Source organism: Physella acuta, unplaced genomic scaffold (genome assembly GCF_028476545.2).
Source record: "Physella acuta isolate Inbredline_101_S28 unplaced genomic scaffold, ASM2847654v3 ptg000507l, whole genome shotgun sequence".
Classification (NCBI taxonomy): Eukaryota; Metazoa; Mollusca; class Gastropoda; family Physidae; genus Physella; species Physella acuta.
The window spans coordinates 348784-365709 of record NW_026732026.1 but is presented as its reverse complement, the minus strand read 5'-3'; the positions used below and the strand labels follow the sequence as shown (position 1 = coordinate 365709).

The 16926-nt window shown below is 34.3% G+C and overlaps 2 protein-coding genes across 2 annotated transcripts; one reads left to right on the top strand and one right to left on the bottom strand.

The window, feature by feature from the left end:
• Positions 1–3825: 3825 nt before the first annotated feature.
• LOC131944751 (scaffold protein salvador-like) lies at positions 3826–8121 on the bottom strand. The gene is made up of 7 exons (XM_059305555.1): positions 8009–8121; positions 7212–7871; positions 6493–6744; positions 5895–6090; positions 5251–5408; positions 4842–4903; positions 3826–4623 (listed from the first exon to the last, which is right to left on the bottom strand). The coding sequence occupies exons 1-7, from the start codon at positions 8103–8105 to the stop codon at positions 4081–4083; spliced, it is 1968 nt and encodes a 655-aa protein (XP_059161538.1). The 5' UTR covers positions 8106–8121; the 3' UTR covers positions 3826–4080.
• A 2046-nt stretch (positions 8122–10167) lies between these two features.
• On the top strand, positions 10168–15289 carry LOC131944750 (radial spoke head protein 4 homolog A). Its single transcript, XM_059305554.1, has 10 exons — positions 10168–10436; positions 11007–11196; positions 11615–11893; positions 12003–12063; positions 12217–12330; positions 12463–12560; positions 12738–12879; positions 12969–13081; positions 13455–13714; positions 14124–15289. Exons 1-10 carry the CDS (start codon positions 10321–10323, stop codon positions 14350–14352), a joined length of 1602 nt encoding a protein of 533 aa, XP_059161537.1. The 5' UTR covers positions 10168–10320; the 3' UTR covers positions 14353–15289.
• Positions 15290–16926: the final 1637 nt, after the last annotated feature.

The window sequence follows — 16926 nt, the reverse complement described above, 5'->3', positions numbered from 1 at the left end:
CACACTCACCTGTCTGATCAACACAGCAACATCACACACTACAGAATCTGACAAGGGAAATAACAAACACAGCTGACAAGGGAAATAAACACAGCTGACAAGAGAAATAATAACAAACACAGCTGAAAAGGGAAATAACAAACACAGCTGACAAGAGAAATAACAAACACAGCTGACAAGAGAAATAATAACAAACACAGCTGAAAAGGGAAATAACAAACACAGCTGACAAGGGAAATAACAAACACAGCTGAAAAGGGAAATAACAAACACAGCTGAAAAGGGAAATAACAAACACAGCTGACAAGGGAAATAACACACAGCTGACAAGGGAAGTAACAAAGACAAAACCATCTTCAATACTTTTTACTTTTTGATCTCACAAGTCCACATGACTTGATGTATACAAGGCTGTAAATATTTTAGATCTAAATACACTATAAAAATGTTACAAAAAACATACCACTCCTGCAGATATTTTAGTATATTGATATAAAAAGATAATTATCCGGAAATTAAATATACAAATTGTGTAGAAAAATTAAGTTTTAAAATTCATTTCAGACAAGTTACTATAGTACGTTTGAAATATGAGCTAGTAAATGACATCAATGAATACGTTACATTTTTTGAACGAAGCCTAACCACAACCAGCAGTTATTAACATAATAACTTTTTGTAGGTCAAATAAATACACGGGGAGGGTTAGGGATAAAAAATGGAATAACAACCATTCATAAAGCAATAAATCTATACAAATTATTTGTAATAAATGAACATTTTATAAAAAAGTAATGATGTAAATAATCATGAAACAAATTTTGGCAAGTTTTAAATTGTGTATAATGATTTTTACTTCAGCACAACAGTTAATGTTTGTAGCTTTTTAATGTTGCTACACTAGGAAAAGTTAGTTATTCAACTCCGCCTAATAAACATATGTAAAATAAAAATGTGTTTCAAATAGTTTAGTTTTATTTTTTTTTAAAAATAATCACTAAATCATGTTATGAAAAATCTAAGATTAATTAAAATATCTGAAAACAAAGGGACTAAATAATTTACTAAAAGATAAAAAATTAATTAAAATAATTGACAAATATAAATTTAGATTTTGAATTAAATAAATAATAAGCCACTGCTTAACCATGTCTACTAGAACCGCACGGCCTAAAACAAAATCATGATCTTCAATGTACACAAAATATCGCTTTTAAAACAGTTCAATCAATCTGTAAAACAATGCCGAAAATATACATGAAAAACATGTTAAAAGAACCCAGTCACAAACACTTGTATAGGCTAATAAGGTAACATGACATTTTGTTCACAGTAAAGCTAAATCTAAACTATTCAACAGTCAAATCTAGGAGGTCATGGAAAGCTTATTAGTAGTTATTGCTTTATCAGTAAATAAAAAAATGCATAGCTCAACAATTTTAATCTCTACTTCAACATAATAATGCAATATAAATGCAAGGCTAATCCAAAAATTTCTAACTTATCAGTTATGTTAGCATAGTGATCAAACAGCATTGATAATAAATAGATTCCATGCTAGCTCTGCTACAACTGGTAGTGCTTTCTTTTTAGCCTTTTACTTTATAAAGACAATCATCAGGGTAGTTAACTTGCACAGAGACAGGGAGATATAAGGAAGAAAAACACCAGCTCTAGTGTTGGATTTGACATTTCATAAAAATATATACTGTAGCTATTGTTTATCAAGTTAAATTAATTTTTTTTATAGTTACATTAAATTTATAATAAAAATCCAAATAATGTTGATTAAGATAGAATTTGTTATATATTACTTGATACTCCTCAAATTTTAAGATAAAAAAAAATGAAGTCTCATTTTTGTCAACAATTGATTGTACAAATAAGAAATGATAAATAGAGCTTAAGTCAATAGATTAATACTTTTCTAAATACAATAAGTTTTACACATTAATTGATCAAATAAATCAGAAATGAGAAGAGTAAAAATCTTCTTCCCTCAATCACGCCTCCAACACTCAATTTTAAGCTAGTGTACACATTCGACTTTAAAAAAAAAACTTACCCACTCCAACAACCATTCATCACAAAATGTCTAGTCACTCACTACAACAATCATTTATCACAAAACGTCTAGTCACTCACTCCAACAACCATTCATCACAAAATGTCTAGTCACTCACTCCAACAATCATTCATCACAAAATGTCTAGTCACCCACTCCAACAATATTTCATCACAAAATGTCTAGTCACTCACTCCAACAATATTTCATCACAAAATGTCTAGTCACTCACTCCAACAATATTTCATCACAAAATGTCTAGTCACCCACTCCAACAAAATTTCATCACAAAATGTCTAGTCACTCACTCCAACAATCATTCATCACAAAATGTCTAGTCACTCACTCCAACAATATTTCATCACAAATTGTCTAGTCACTCACTCCAACAATCATTCATCACAAAATGTCTAGTCACTCCATCAATCATACACCACAAAATGTCTAGTCACTCCAACAATCATACACCACAAAATGTCTAGTCACTCCATCAATCATACACCACAAAATGTCTAGTCACTCCATCAATCATACACCACAAAATGTCTAGTCACTCCAACAATCATACACCACAAAATGTCTAGTCACTCCATCAATCATACACCACAAAATGTCTAGTCACTCCAACAATCATTCATCACAAATTGTCTAGTCACTCACTCCAACAATCATTCATCACAGATTGTCTAGTCACTCACTCCAACAATATTTCATCACAAAATGTCTAGTCACTCACTCCAACAATATTTCATCACAAAATGTCTAGTCACCCACTCCAACAATATTTCATCACAAAATGTCTAGTCACTCACTCCAACAATCATACATCACAAAATGTCTAGTCACTCACTCCAACAATCATCCATCACAAATTGTCTAGTCACTCACTCCAACAATATTTCATCACAAAATGTCTAGTCACTCCATCAATCATACACCACAAATTGTCTAGTCACTCACTCCAACAATATTTCATCACAAAATGTCTAGTCACTCCATCAATCATACACCACAAAATGTCTAGTCACTCCATCAATCATACACCACAAAATGTCTAGTCACTCCAACAATCATTCATCACAAAACATCTAGTCACTCACTCCAACAATCATTCATCACAAATTGTCTAGTCACTCCAACAATCATTCATCACAAAACATCTAGTCACTCACTCCCAACAATCATCCATCACAAAATGTCATGCCATCCATCGAGTGACATTTTATCATCACTATCACAGATTTGTTTGGTTACCCACAACTACAACAACATCACTGACACCAGCCACTATCAACATCACTGACAAATATATCAACATCACTAGCAACAATATCATCACTGACACCAACCAATATCAACATCAATGACTGACAAATTTCAGTAAGAAATAACAGAATCACTGACATCATCAAATATCAACATCACAACCAAACAACTTTGTTAACCAGTGATGATGTCAACCTTTAAGCTTGACAGTAAAGTATACATTACATAATAAATATTCATACCCTGCTTGCTTTATAACAAGAATTAACCATCTTTTATCAATGTTCTCAGAAAAATGTTTCTTTAACCTGCTACTAAATTATCAAAAAGTCATGTAATTATTAAAGCACTGTGGACGAATTAAAATACAAATTAAAAAAATGAAACAATTATTATTAAAATCTTATACTTAAAATTTGTGACCGAGGCAATGTTAGCCAATTTTTTAAAATTAAGTATTAGAATGGCATTTAGCCATAATAAATAATTGCAGTTTTCTTACTAGACAATTTATATGTTCCATTTAGTCTGGCCAGTTTTGCTACATGATCATATGTGTACGTTCTGCTAGAGTACTCTTAAAATTCACAAAATTATGCCTTTAATCAAGATAATTATTTCTTTTGAGTATTAAATACAATAATTGGCTAAATTGAATATCATTTTCTGTATAAATATTTTGTAATATAAGCTGTCAAAGCTTTCACAAATGTTAGTACCAACAAAACAAAACATTACAAGGGAGATAATCATACTTTGGTTTCAATGTTCTGTGTTAAAAGCAAGAGTTGTTGGGCCTGATTCTGTTGTCCAGACTGTTGTTGGAACTGCTGTTGTCCTGAAGGCTGTTGCTGATATTGCTGTTGTTGGTACGGCTGTTGTCCAGGTTGCTGTTGTTGATACTGCTGCTGTCCGGGTTGCTGTTGGTATTGCTGTTGCCCAGCCTGCTGCTGTTGAAATTGCTGTTGAGCTGGTTGTGCCTGTTGCTGATACTGTAGCTGAGACTGGTACTGTGTCTGCTGGTACGGTGTCTGTTGGTACTGAGGCTGCATGAACTGCTGCTGTGACTGGAGCTGCAGGATCTGATGCTGGACTAAAGATGGCTGATAAGGGAGGTTAGTGATGGCCAGGGGTTGCTGCCCCTGCCTTTCTTTTTTCCGCCTGTCGCTTTCTCGATTCAAAGCATTGCGGTAACGTTCATAGCTCATGACTATGTGCTCTAGATCCTGCTTGTATAGTCTGATCAGGAGGGCAGCAAAGTTTTCCAGCTGCTTCAAGGTGAACAACTCCCACTGGCAAAAAGAAAACAACCTTTTAGTAACTATTTATTTCCACTGAAAAAACAAACATTTTTCTCATGTTCTAAAAATAAATAAAAATAAAATGTAGACCCTTTATAAGACAGCTGTATGATTTGAACCAATATAAATTTTAAAAATTAAATAGGCAGATAAAACTTTTTTGTAATTGGAAAAAAAATGTCATTCAGTACAGAGAGGAATAAATTTACCTTTAGTTTGTGGTCATGCTCATGGGGTGCTTTGGAGAAAACTATCAGCCATTCAGGAATTTCTGAACGAAAAAAAAAAAAAAAAATTAGACTTAAAACTTCTTTATCCTTTATAAAAATTTACATCAGATATCGAATTAACAAGTGAATCATAAAATACAAAATAAGAATAAAACAAATAATTCCAAAATAACTTGGTCTCTAGTGAGTTCTATTATTTTAAACCTAATGTATCACAGTTGGGTAAGAAAATGCTGGTTAGGGCATGGACTGGCCATTAACATGATAAAACTGATGCTAAAATAGTTAAATACTATAAAAATACTATTCATATTTGTTATACAAAAACAAAACTGACAAAAACATGACCAGACACATCTGATATTTGTGATATTGAAAATACAAATACCTGTATTGAGATAAGGATTAGCAGGAACCAACTGTTTGTTCTGTCTGAACTCTAAATGGGGTGGTATCCGATCAGGTATGACATTCATACCATAACTTAGGACCATCCCCTGGACGGGACTACATGGATGTTGATATTGAGCTGTACGTGTTATATGGCTGAAAGAGAGAGCGAGTAGTTGAAATGTACGTACAGTTCTTTTGCTTTAGCAAAAAAAATTGCAAGCAGACATAAATAATAATGTTTTTGATAAATTTAGTTAAAAGGGAACAAAACTAATGAATGTTTTTAATATCACATCTGATCATACAAAAGTTATATTTTGAGTTTGAGCCAAGTATTATTTCCACATGGGGATGGCATGGTCAAATGGTAGAGCTTTAGACTGCTAACCTAAAAGTCTCGAGTTCGGATCCAGGGCTTGTCTAAAGGATGTCTCTGAGTTCACCCAGCTCTGATGGGTGCCAAACTCATATTAGGGAAACAAAGACATCTGAACTCTACTTCATCTTCCTAATGTGTCTTGGGCATAAACAGGAAAAAGTGATGATCATTTCTATACTTAGAAGGACGGCAAGACTTTAACAAGAGTTAGAAAATGACAGCGTTCTCACGGATCAGAAGCTGTGCATTATTTTGCTCACTTGTAATAGTAGACTCCCCTTTCCTTAGATTCAATCCTCTCCCAATCTGTCGGCAGCGCTTCTTTCTCTAGTGGGTGGCTCCAGTGGGTGGCCTGGGTGTTGTGGTCAATGTAGTACTTGCGACCACGCACTGTCCAGTCCACTGACCAGCCAGGTGGCAGGGGCAGGTCTTCTTGTGATACACAGCTCCCCACTCCTGGGAGATTCAGCACATTTTAAAAATTTCAACTTTTATGTAAGGATTTCAACATCAAAGAATACATTTAAAAAATGTATTTTGGAGAAAAAAAAATCTAAATATTGTAGACAGCTGCAAGTTGAGTTACTGATAAAAAAACCCAATAACAAACAAATTGTTTACTCAAATTATTTACAGTTTTTAACAAAACTGATTATTATTGCCAGATGTTTAGTGAAAACTAATTGAGGGTCTAAAAACAAGTTTTCTGACTGTATAAGATTGTGCTTGTAAAGAAGAACATAGTACACATAAAAATAATCTAACTCAAATCAGTAGTTTGATATAACCAGTTGCACCTTTTAACTGTATAAATCAGAAAGAAAGCATAACTATTCCTAGTCTGTAAGTAAAGCATACCAGATGAATTGACTGAAGATGCAGAGGGGGTTTTCAAGTCAACCAAGTCACTAGCAGCCATGCCAAACATTCCCTTCCCAAGAAGATTTCCCCCTGGGTTCTGCTGGGCGTAGTGGCTGCGTATCTCTTGGTGGTACAGAGCAATCTGGTAGTTCTCATCTAGCTGCTGTAGGTTGTAGTAGTCTGCGCTGTTGTTGCTGGTGGTACTGCTGCCGCCAGTGTATTTGTAGTAAGGCTGAGAATCAACGTCGTCTGGGGAATGAGTGATTTAAAACAGGAAAACAGGCTAAATGACAATAGAATGCCATGTGAACAAAGCAAATTTTTGCCATATGAGCTGTAAAACTAATTACATATTATATATAATCCCAGGTCATGGTAAGGATAATACCATTCATATAAAATAAATAGTTAAATACACTACTATAAACTAGATGCTCTTTTAAAGTTGGCTACAGTACACATTTCATAAATGGAATTTACAAAGTGATAAAAGGACTTTCTACTTTCTTCTATAGGTAGTCCAACTAGGTATCAAATATTTATTTTGCATAGTCATATTAAAAAAATTAATACAAGAGAATCAGTACAGTATTATTTGAATGACTGTTCTTAATATATCAATATTTGGTCTTAGGCCACCAAAATAATATTTTCTAGTTACCAGTTACAGAGATCAAAGAGAAATATTAACATGTAAAAAAATTATCAGTAGCCACTACCTTCCCTGATGACACTGAGTGCAGTCATTCCTCCGCGCTCCTCCTGACCAGCAGAACTTGAGGGGGGCATCTGTGACTGGGGGTCGGAACTGTGGCTGGCATACCCTGGCTGAGATACATTCAACATGTGACGTGACACACCCGAAGCTATGCCACTGACAGGCTGTGAGTACACCACACCATACGGCCGCTGCACGGTGGAGGTAACATCCGTCCTTGACACTGGGGATGAGGTGACCCTAAAGTTTTGAAAGCCCTGGGTGAGGTGGGTGATGGAGGAAGAGACTGGCGCCGCCGGGGTGAAGTGGTGTTGCTGAGGCTGTTGGTGGAGGTGGCTGGCAGGGTGTTGCTGCAGCGCAGACTGGTCGTAGAACTGTGTGGCTGGGGTCAAGGCTGTAGTCTGGTGCACAAGGGGAGAATACTTCGCCGCTTGTTGCACAGGCTGGGGCTGGTTGCCTACGTAATATTTGTCTAAGTCCCCAAATAAAGAGGTGTTGGTTTCATTCATCTGAATGCCCTGGACGTTAGGCCGTGGCGCCACTTGAGGTTGACCGGGGACACTTTGTGTCTGGGCCTGAGGAATGTAGGATGCAGGTGTTCTTGCTGTGCGCCCCATTCTTTGAAATGATGTCCCTTGCCTCACAGGTGTGTGATAATCTGGTTTTGATAACACAAATATTGAAACAATAATAATCAGTACAAAAAAATGACATGCAATAAGTAGGTTGTTGCAAACTAGGTGAAATATTCTTTTAATCAGAAGGCTAGTCTTTAATAATAATTTAAGATTTTACTTCTGAGAAGTGGAGGAGTATCCCTCTTGACATAACGTCCAGCAATTCCTTCATTGAGACCAGATTCTTTTTTCTTAGCTAACCTTCTCTTGTCCATCTTCAAACTTGGCAGCTACATCTACTAGAAAATATCATTTTCAAAATTATGTTTTATAATTTTAAGACAGAAAATAAACAGCCGTACTAATTTAGACTTTCAGCACTATTGGATTATTACAAAGTAATAACCTAATCAATAGGTTGCTTGGAACAACACTTTCATACTAAACTAGGCAATCAGTTTCAAGCGGGAAAACATTCTGTCAGCTGCAATGCGCAACACAAATCAACTACGCCCACTCAGCTCCCTATGGGGGGGGGGGGGGGGGGGGGGTAGTGGTTTAGACATTATTGCATGTTGTCAGCTGTCAACCAAAACTAATTCAACTAAATGTATAGTAGTAGGCCTAATAATTGTATAGACCAGTATATTTAGTCTAATAGTATAGGCCTACCAGAAAAATAAATAAGCTACTTTGGTGACCTTGTTGTGATATATTTTTGAATAAACACTTTTAGTTAAATGCTGTGCTTGAAATTTACAACTGAAAATCTAAACTAGACTTTAGAATCCTAGAATCAAGATTTAGAATTCAGGCTAGTGATAGACAATGATTTAATCTACTCTTTTACTATAATTAAATAACTCTAAATTGTAGGAAGTAGATTCTAGATGAATCAACATTTTTTAGACTAGGCCAACATAATTTACATATTACTACATAATTTAATAATTGACTTAATTATTATAATTAGCCTACTTAAGTCTAGATCTCAACAATTAGGCCGACCAAATATCAAATACATTGGGATGATTGTGAGTGAAGTCATTCATTAGTGCTAGATTTCTAAAAATAATAAAATATTTTAATAGCCTACTGAGCACACTGCTACTTCACTTCTTCTTTTCTTAGGCCTAACCTGCCTAACAGTACAGTACTACAGTGACTTAACTTACTATAGTAGAAATAAAGGTAAAACCTTAGTTTAGCGTCGGTTATTATTCCGGAATCGTATAGCAGTAAAAAACAGTAAAACAATGCCAAAGTCTGTCACACACTTCCGGAATTCACCGGAAGTACTGTAAACGATACTTTATTTGGCGTCATCTTTTATTTTTATACAGAATGTTTAAAATTTGGATAGATTTATTTTTGTAATCATTTTTACATTTTGTAATCATTTTTACTATTTTCGTAATCTAGATTTTTTTACTTGGCCTAGCAGCTGAATATCTAGCTAGATCTAGAGAATTAATTAATGGTCGCAAATCCGCTGCAAGCCAAAAACATTAAATTATTACATTTGACTTCATTATTTATATTTATATTAATATATGTGTTTTTTTTTTTATTTTTAGATCTACTAATTTAAATCTACTATTATATTTATTCTTGTTTCCTTTTGTCTATTAAACTTAAAAAATTAAAACATTAATTTACTACAATCGACTTTCAATTTATTTATATTTCAATGGTCAAATAAACCATGGTTTACCGTAACTCTAGTTACCGAAACTCAACAAACGTTACCCGATAATTTCCGACGCTAAACTAAGGTTTTACCGAAATAAACAACTAGGCCTAGGCTAACTAATAACTAACTTTGAACTTAACTAAGTAGGCCCTAGTTAGTTAGTCACTATTCCAGATTAGATTAGATTTCTTCTCTTTTATAACTTTGACTTTATGATAAAGTTAGGCTATTCAATGACTTCAACCATCATCATTCTCATTCTGTCAATCTTCTCATCACAAATCTACTTTTCTTAGTAAGAATCTTACCAAATTATTTTCAATCTTTAAAAAAAATAGACATTCATAAAAATAATGTCGATTCTCCATCTGTTTTTGAATGTGACAGCATTACATTTCCTGGATATGACTAGACTATTAGAGTTAATTACTAATTAATAATTAGACCATATATCTAGAAATCTAGGATGGTATTGGTGAGCATTTCATTCAATCCTCGGTCAAGTTGCTTTTTCTTAAACTTGTAGACATCTAAATTTAGTTCTCTAGTTTTTAAAGTTTAAGTTTTTAGATTACTCGACAGGATATGATGTGATTTCCGAAGTGGGTACTCCCTCCGTTTGGAAATGAGATTTAGCAGTATTATTTACATCGACTCCTAGCAACAGCTCCAAGGAGACAGACGCCATTTGTGGACCTCCGGTCGGTTTTTAGTGTATGTAGCATCTCGTCGATGTTTTGTGCATAGTAGGGGTTCTTCAACATTTTGTAAAAGGATCCAGGGAAAATAAAATAAAAATGTCGGACAATGAAATAGATTCGACAACCGTGTTAAATGAACTCACAAAAGAGCGAGAGTTTCAAAAAGCGAAAGCTTTTCTTCTCACTGCGAGTACTTGTACAGGGATGAATGTGTAAGTAAAAAAAAAAGCACTAGCATAATTAGGCCTATATTAATTATTATTTCATTAAATTTGAATACTTTACTTGTGCTTACATGAGTAATGCAATAACTAAATTATGTAATAACGTAGGTTATTTAAAACTAGACTACTACTACTATTCTTTTAAATATCATGTCAAGTAAATACAAATAGTAAATAACTAAATATCTTAGACTTAAGTTAAATGTTTTTATAGCTCTAACTAAAATCTTTTACCATGTTTAATTTCATAATTTGTAGTTAGAAGTCTAAACTTTCTAAAGTCTAATTTATAAATAATTAAATATGAGAAAGCTAATCAAGTAATTACAGTTATCAGATTTAGACTACACTCCTACTGTCAGATGTAGTAGAACAGTAGTAAAGCTCACATAATAAGATTAAATTCCAAATATGGTATTTTTATGCTTTAAACTTCTAAAACCTTAATTTTTAAAATGTTAGGCCTAGTTTTCATAATAAATACATGCAGTTTTCACATTTTAAATGATATTATAGTAGCAAGACTATAATGAACCATGCATTTATTTATAATTTCAGTTATGATCATTTGTCCCGAGTACTGGGTAAAATTCTAGATGAGAAACCAGATAACTGTGTGGACATTTTTGAAGACATAAGCAAAGATGCAAAGAGAACAAAGTTTACATCAGATGTGGACACAATCCAGGACAAAGTTGACAGGTCCACTCAAGTAGCTCTTGCTCAAGTTCAGAGGAAGTTATTTACAGTGAGTAGACACTTTGTTTCAGAACAAAATAATTTGAGCAGCCCTTAAATATTTGACTAATTCTCTAGCCAGCCCTCACTGACTTTTGTTAAACAGAAATTAACCTTGTTAAACAGAAATTAACCGGATGATGTCCCACACATGAATCTATCAGATTTTTAAAAAGTATTTTTTCCTATCATGTACTATAACAGAAATCTTGTATTTTAACATAAAGAATTGCTACTTATTCATTGTAGCACCAATCATGATAAACAAACATTAAGGTTGGAGTTGATTGTAAAATTTCAGATCAATATTTCTATGATTTAAAGTTTGTAACAAATGTAGAGTTTTAACAAAATTAACAAAATTAAAAACTGAGTATAATTTAAATTAATTTTTCTATCTCTAAGATAAAAACATTTTAAAATTTCAGAAACAAGGTGAAGATGGGGAGGAAGAGGTACCTCAGGATGAGGAGGTTGAAACTCCTCTGCCCAATTTAATGGAGCTTTGCTTCTTCTTCGAGCAAGCGGGCATTGGTTTAAACCGTGAAGAAATCGTTCGGGTGTGGTTGGCCATGAAAAATCTTGTAGATAACCATCCTTTACAGCATGTTAGATTTTGGGGAAAAATATTTGGAACTGAACAGAATTATTACATAGCAGAGGTAGAATATAGAGAAGGTGATGAAGAGGAAGAAGATGAAGATGAGGTAGGTTATTAATTAGTCTTAGAAAATAATGACCATTTCAGATACTTATACAGCTACAAATATGAATTTTGGCATTTATTTGTAATAATGTTGATGCAACTTATTTCAGCAAGAAGAAAAAGAAGAAGAGAAAACTGAAAAAGAAGCAGGAGATGAAGAAGCTGAAGAAGGTAAATTTGTTTTTGATGTCTTTGTTGCAAAGCAAAATCCTTTTATGTTTGTTCTTAAAAGGATGAACTAGACACAAGTTAGAAAGCTTAATGATGATAAATTGTTTCAGATGTGAACATTTCTTTTTTCATGAACACATTTTATTTCTATAGAGGAAGTAGAGGAGGATGATACCCCCAAGCCTGATTTTAAACCTCCACCCGTTGTCCCCAAAGAAGAAAACAGAACCGGAGTAAACAAAAAAACATATTTCGTCTGCAATGATCGTAAGTAATCACTTGATTGCTTCCCTGTTATTTCATGAACAATTTAATAAAAAGAATATTTTTTGCACAAATTAAAGTTTTGATTTAACCGCTGCTGTCACACAAAAAATAACCCAACCATTTCTTCACCAGCTGGAAAACCGTGGGTCAAGCTGCCCCATGCCCAACCAAATCAGATTACACTGTCCAGACAAATCAAGAAATACTTTACAGGAAGGTTGGATGCTGCAGTAAGTGTTAGGGTCACATCTACTGATGTCTGGAAACCATAGCTTATCTTAAATCACAATTGATAATGATTATTTATTATTATTGAGTAATATAGATGTAACATTGAAAATATTGCCGTGTTAATTGCTAATAATTACAGAAAAAAAATTCAATTTAAAATACTACTAATTGATCAGGTAGTGAGTTATCCCCCATTCCCTGGCAACGAGGCCAACTATCTGAGGGCCCAGATCGCCAGGATCAGTGCTGGAACACACATCTCCCCATTGGGATTCTACCAGTTCGATGAGGAGGAGGAAGAGGAGGAGGAAGGAGAAGGTTTGTTTGGCTACTATAAATAGCACAATCCTGATTCACTTAGGTTTGAATCAACTCAAAATTGACTCATTTGGGGATGATTATTTCAGCCGGACGTGACCATTTTGTAGAAAATATTGATTTTGAAGGCATTCCAATTAGAGAGCTTGCAGATCCTTCACTCAGCAACTGGGTGCACCACGTTCAGCACATTTTACCACAGGTGAGAAAAAAACCATTTAAAACAACTCAACAAATGCATTCTTTAAACATACTAACCATTGTAATGTTAGAAGCAAAGTATTATGTGAAATATAAGATTTGAATGTTTATTCAGAATTCAATTTTGTATCGTGAAAATATTTTTTATTGAACTTATGGATCATTTGTGTAGTGATATTTCATGACTTTTAATATTAAGTAACCAAAAAGTATATAGAGAGCTAGCATATCAACATTGAAAGTTGGCATAATATTTTTTATTTAAAGTAACCTACTGGATCAATGTTGTAAAATACACTGATCTGAAAAAACTTTTAGGGTTGATGCTCCTATCAATGTTGTAGAAAATATACTGATCTGTAAAAAATGTTTAGGGTCGATGCTCCTGGTGGAACCCAGTTCAAAAGAACGAAGAAGATTTTGAAGATGAAGAAGAGGAGGAGGAGAGAGAGGAGCCCGATGAACCAGAACCAGAGGTCGGGCCTCCTCTCCTGACCCCCTTAGCAGAAGACGAGGAGGTGGGAGGCATGCCAGCCTGGACTCCAGCCCTCTCCTCCACATTGATACCCCAGTTTGCTATTGCTGTCATGCACTCAAATCTCTGGCCAGGTGCCCATGCTTTTGCCATAGACAAGTGAGTTCAATTCACATCTTACATGGGGACCATTTGGGGATAACAACCCTGCAGTGGGTTTTTTTAGGGGGGAGGGGGAGGGGAGGTTGTAGATTTATTAATATAAATATTAGAAGGTGAGGGTCTTGATATCTAGATATGTATAATTATATAATTGTCCCAGCTATATAAAAATATATATATATACAAGTTATAGGACATACCATTTTATATACAGTATTATTTGAATTACAAAAGCAATTTGACATGAAGAATTAATTTAAAAAAAAACAACATTTTTTCATACATTTTCCCCACATAACAACATTTCCCAACACCTGTAGATCAGCTTATGATAAAATAGACATAGTCAAATCTCCTATTCCTTCAAACTTTGATTATTATGTGCAAAAATTGATGATTTCCACAGGAAATTTGAGAATATTTACATTGGTCATGGCCACAAGTACAAACCTGACAACTACACCCCACCACACCCTCCACCCATTCAGGAGGAGTTCCCAAGTGGGCCAGAGATCACGGAGGCTGAGGACCCAACCCCAGAGGAGGAGGCGGCCCTCAGAGCTGCGCAGCAGGAGGCGGCTGAAGCTGCGGAGGAGATGGAGGAGGCAGAAGAGGATGATGATGAGGACGATTAGATTATTTCTTGATGAAGGGAGGATTTGCTCTACGTATCCAAACATATTAAGCATGAAAAACTTTTTCGAGCATTGTGACATTATGTGCTGGTAACAACATACAAAAATGACACATTTGGATAATGTTTTCTCTATCTGCATAATGATAATGCTAAAGGTCACTTTACTGTTTGTTGCCTGTGATGGAAGGTCTAGAGCAAGCCACGTCATTTTTAGTTGAATTTTCTATCTGTCTTACATCTTCATCTTCTTCTCTTTCTTCCTTCTTTTCTTACACTGACTTGAAGATACTTATGACAAATTTATTGAAAAGTATGTTCGAATTATTAACCAGAAACATGCTATACTCCCTCACAAAATGTCGTGTGATAGTTTGTTTAAATTTTAAAAAATTCTGTAAACATTTTTTTAAAGGAGAGATAAGGTTTGCTAATAATTCTCTTTTATTGGCTAATGTATTATTTTACACACATTTTATTGATTTGCCATTTGTGAAAACATTTACATGCATACAAATTTATAACATTTAGAATTGAGTATTATTTTGATATTGTTTTAATACTTTAAAGTATCCATTTATATTAATGAGCCTATTCCTTAAGTATGAAAATGAAACAGCACACTAAAAAAATAAAATTCAAACATTACTACAACAAAGTGATCATTTACAATTTGAACTCATAAACTTATTTTTATAGTTATTTCTTCCATGTTTACAGCAACACCTCACACACCCAACAAAATGTGTACGTCAATTAAGGGCTCATTAAAATAGTTTGCTAATTATGAGATAATTATGAGAACACAGTTTCATAGTGATGACTGTATGCAAGATGGGTTCCTGATGTGTTGAGTGACTGAATATTTGGATCTTGTTTACACTATGAAATAGTTTTGTGATATGTATATATTAAAAACAAAGATCAATTTATGAAAGGATACTGTTTGTTTGATCATTATTTACTGTTTTGTTACATTTAGTATTTTCAATGAATTAACCTTATTTTGACAATTATCTAAAAAGAAAATCAAATTTTAAAAAAATCGAGTAAAAATTATTTTAATAAACCAAGCCATCAAATCAAGTTTTAAAAATTAGGAAACAGTGTTTCTTTCAGACTTTTTTCTCCGGGGGGGGGGGGGGGGGCCACTTCAATTTTCGGGGGGGGCGGTAAACTTTCTTTGGGGGGGCGGACACTGTTAAAAGTATATATTTTCTATATAAATTATATAAATTTTATTCCGTTCGGGGGGGGGGGGGGGGGGGGGGTGGAGGGCGGTAAATTTTTTTCGGGGGGCTTTGCCCCCCCCCCCCCGGAGAGATGCCTGGAAGAAACTCTGCTAGGAAAGCAATGTATTGATTATATTGATTAATTAAAATAATTAAGTCTCCTTTTAATATTATTTCTACACTTGGAATAATTTTTTTATGGGGGGCGGGTTAAATACGTATTTAAATGTATATAAATAAAAACTACATAAATATATATCATATATACACATATAGGCTATATACATAAACACACATACACACAAAACATACACATAAATTTTACGGTTTGCACTATTTTTTTAAAATTACAGATCAAGGGAAGTAATAATAAGAGCAAAAACATTTTTCTAAGTTGTCATTCTTAGATTATCTAGAGACATTTTTACAAAAACTGAAAAGAAAAAAAAAAAATTAAAATATTTCAGGCGGATTCTTTGACCAAGATTTTTGTGATAATGGGTGGTCCATAAATAACGCCACACTCGAGGGGGAGGGGGTCCGTAATTTTTGTGACGGAGTGTGATAAGGGAATGGGTTTAGATGATGTGACGTCATACTTTTGCATTATAAAAAAATCAGTGTTAAAAAACTAATTTTAGACGTTATTTCGCGCTTTAGAAAAATGTTTTAGTAAATTGTAATAGGAATTGATTAAAATACTCTGTTAACAGAATACAGACAAGATTATGATAAAATATCGTACTTTAAGAAAAAAATTTAACTGCAATTTTGACGGGGGGGGGGGGGGGGGTTGTAGGTTGAGGTGTGACGTCATTTTAGGGGGTCGGTCTGGCTTTTTGTGACCATGTATGACGGAAGGGAGGGGGGCGGGGAGGTAAAAATCGTCATGAAAAGCGTGACGTCATTTATGGGTGATCCCTAACGATTGGGGGGGGGGGGTTGAGAGGGTCGGGAGTGGAGAACTAACCATCAAGTCTTACATCTTTCTCAAAGTCATTGCGTCGACTCACGTTTTTAGAATGTAATTGTTTATTTATTAAGGACCTGCAAATTTTAGTGTCGATTCCCATGTTACTGTTCTATTGTTCAAGTGTTACTGTTATATTATTATTAGCTGTCTATTATTATTAGCGTAATAAAGACATCTAGACATAATATAGACACCATTTGCAAATAATATAGAAATAAATGGGCGCTGATCGTTCATTAAACTGTAAGATCTTTTTATAACCTCTAAGATCAATGTCTAGAATCTTGCATTAGGTCGTAAAAAGTCATGTGACCTAGCTAAAGACCTAATAGCTAGCTGAACCTGTGTCTCATAATACAAACTGTCATCT

Excerpts from the sequence above, each read along its gene's own strand:
- LOC131944751 (XM_059305555.1), bottom strand. The coding sequence starts at position 8,105 with ATGGACAAGAGAAGGTTAGCTAAGAAAAAAGAATCTGGTCTCAATGAA. Across the intron at positions 5,409-5,894 it reads AGGGGAGTCTACTATTACAA|CCATATAACACGTACAGCTC; the intron begins GTGAGCAAAATA and ends TCTCTCTTTCAG. Across the intron at positions 4,904-5,250 it reads TAATCCTTATCTCAATACAG|AAATTCCTGAATGGCTGATA; the intron begins GTATTTGTATTT and ends TTTTTCGTTCAG.
- LOC131944750 (XM_059305554.1), top strand. The coding sequence starts at position 10,321 with ATGTCGGACAATGAAATAGATTCGACAACCGTGTTAAATGAACTCACA. Across the intron at positions 12,561-12,737 it reads CAGGAAGGTTGGATGCTGCA|GTAGTGAGTTATCCCCCATT; the intron begins GTAAGTGTTAGG and ends CTAATTGATCAG. Across the intron at positions 12,880-12,968 it reads AGAGGAGGAGGAAGGAGAAG|CCGGACGTGACCATTTTGTA; the intron begins GTTTGTTTGGCT and ends TGATTATTTCAG.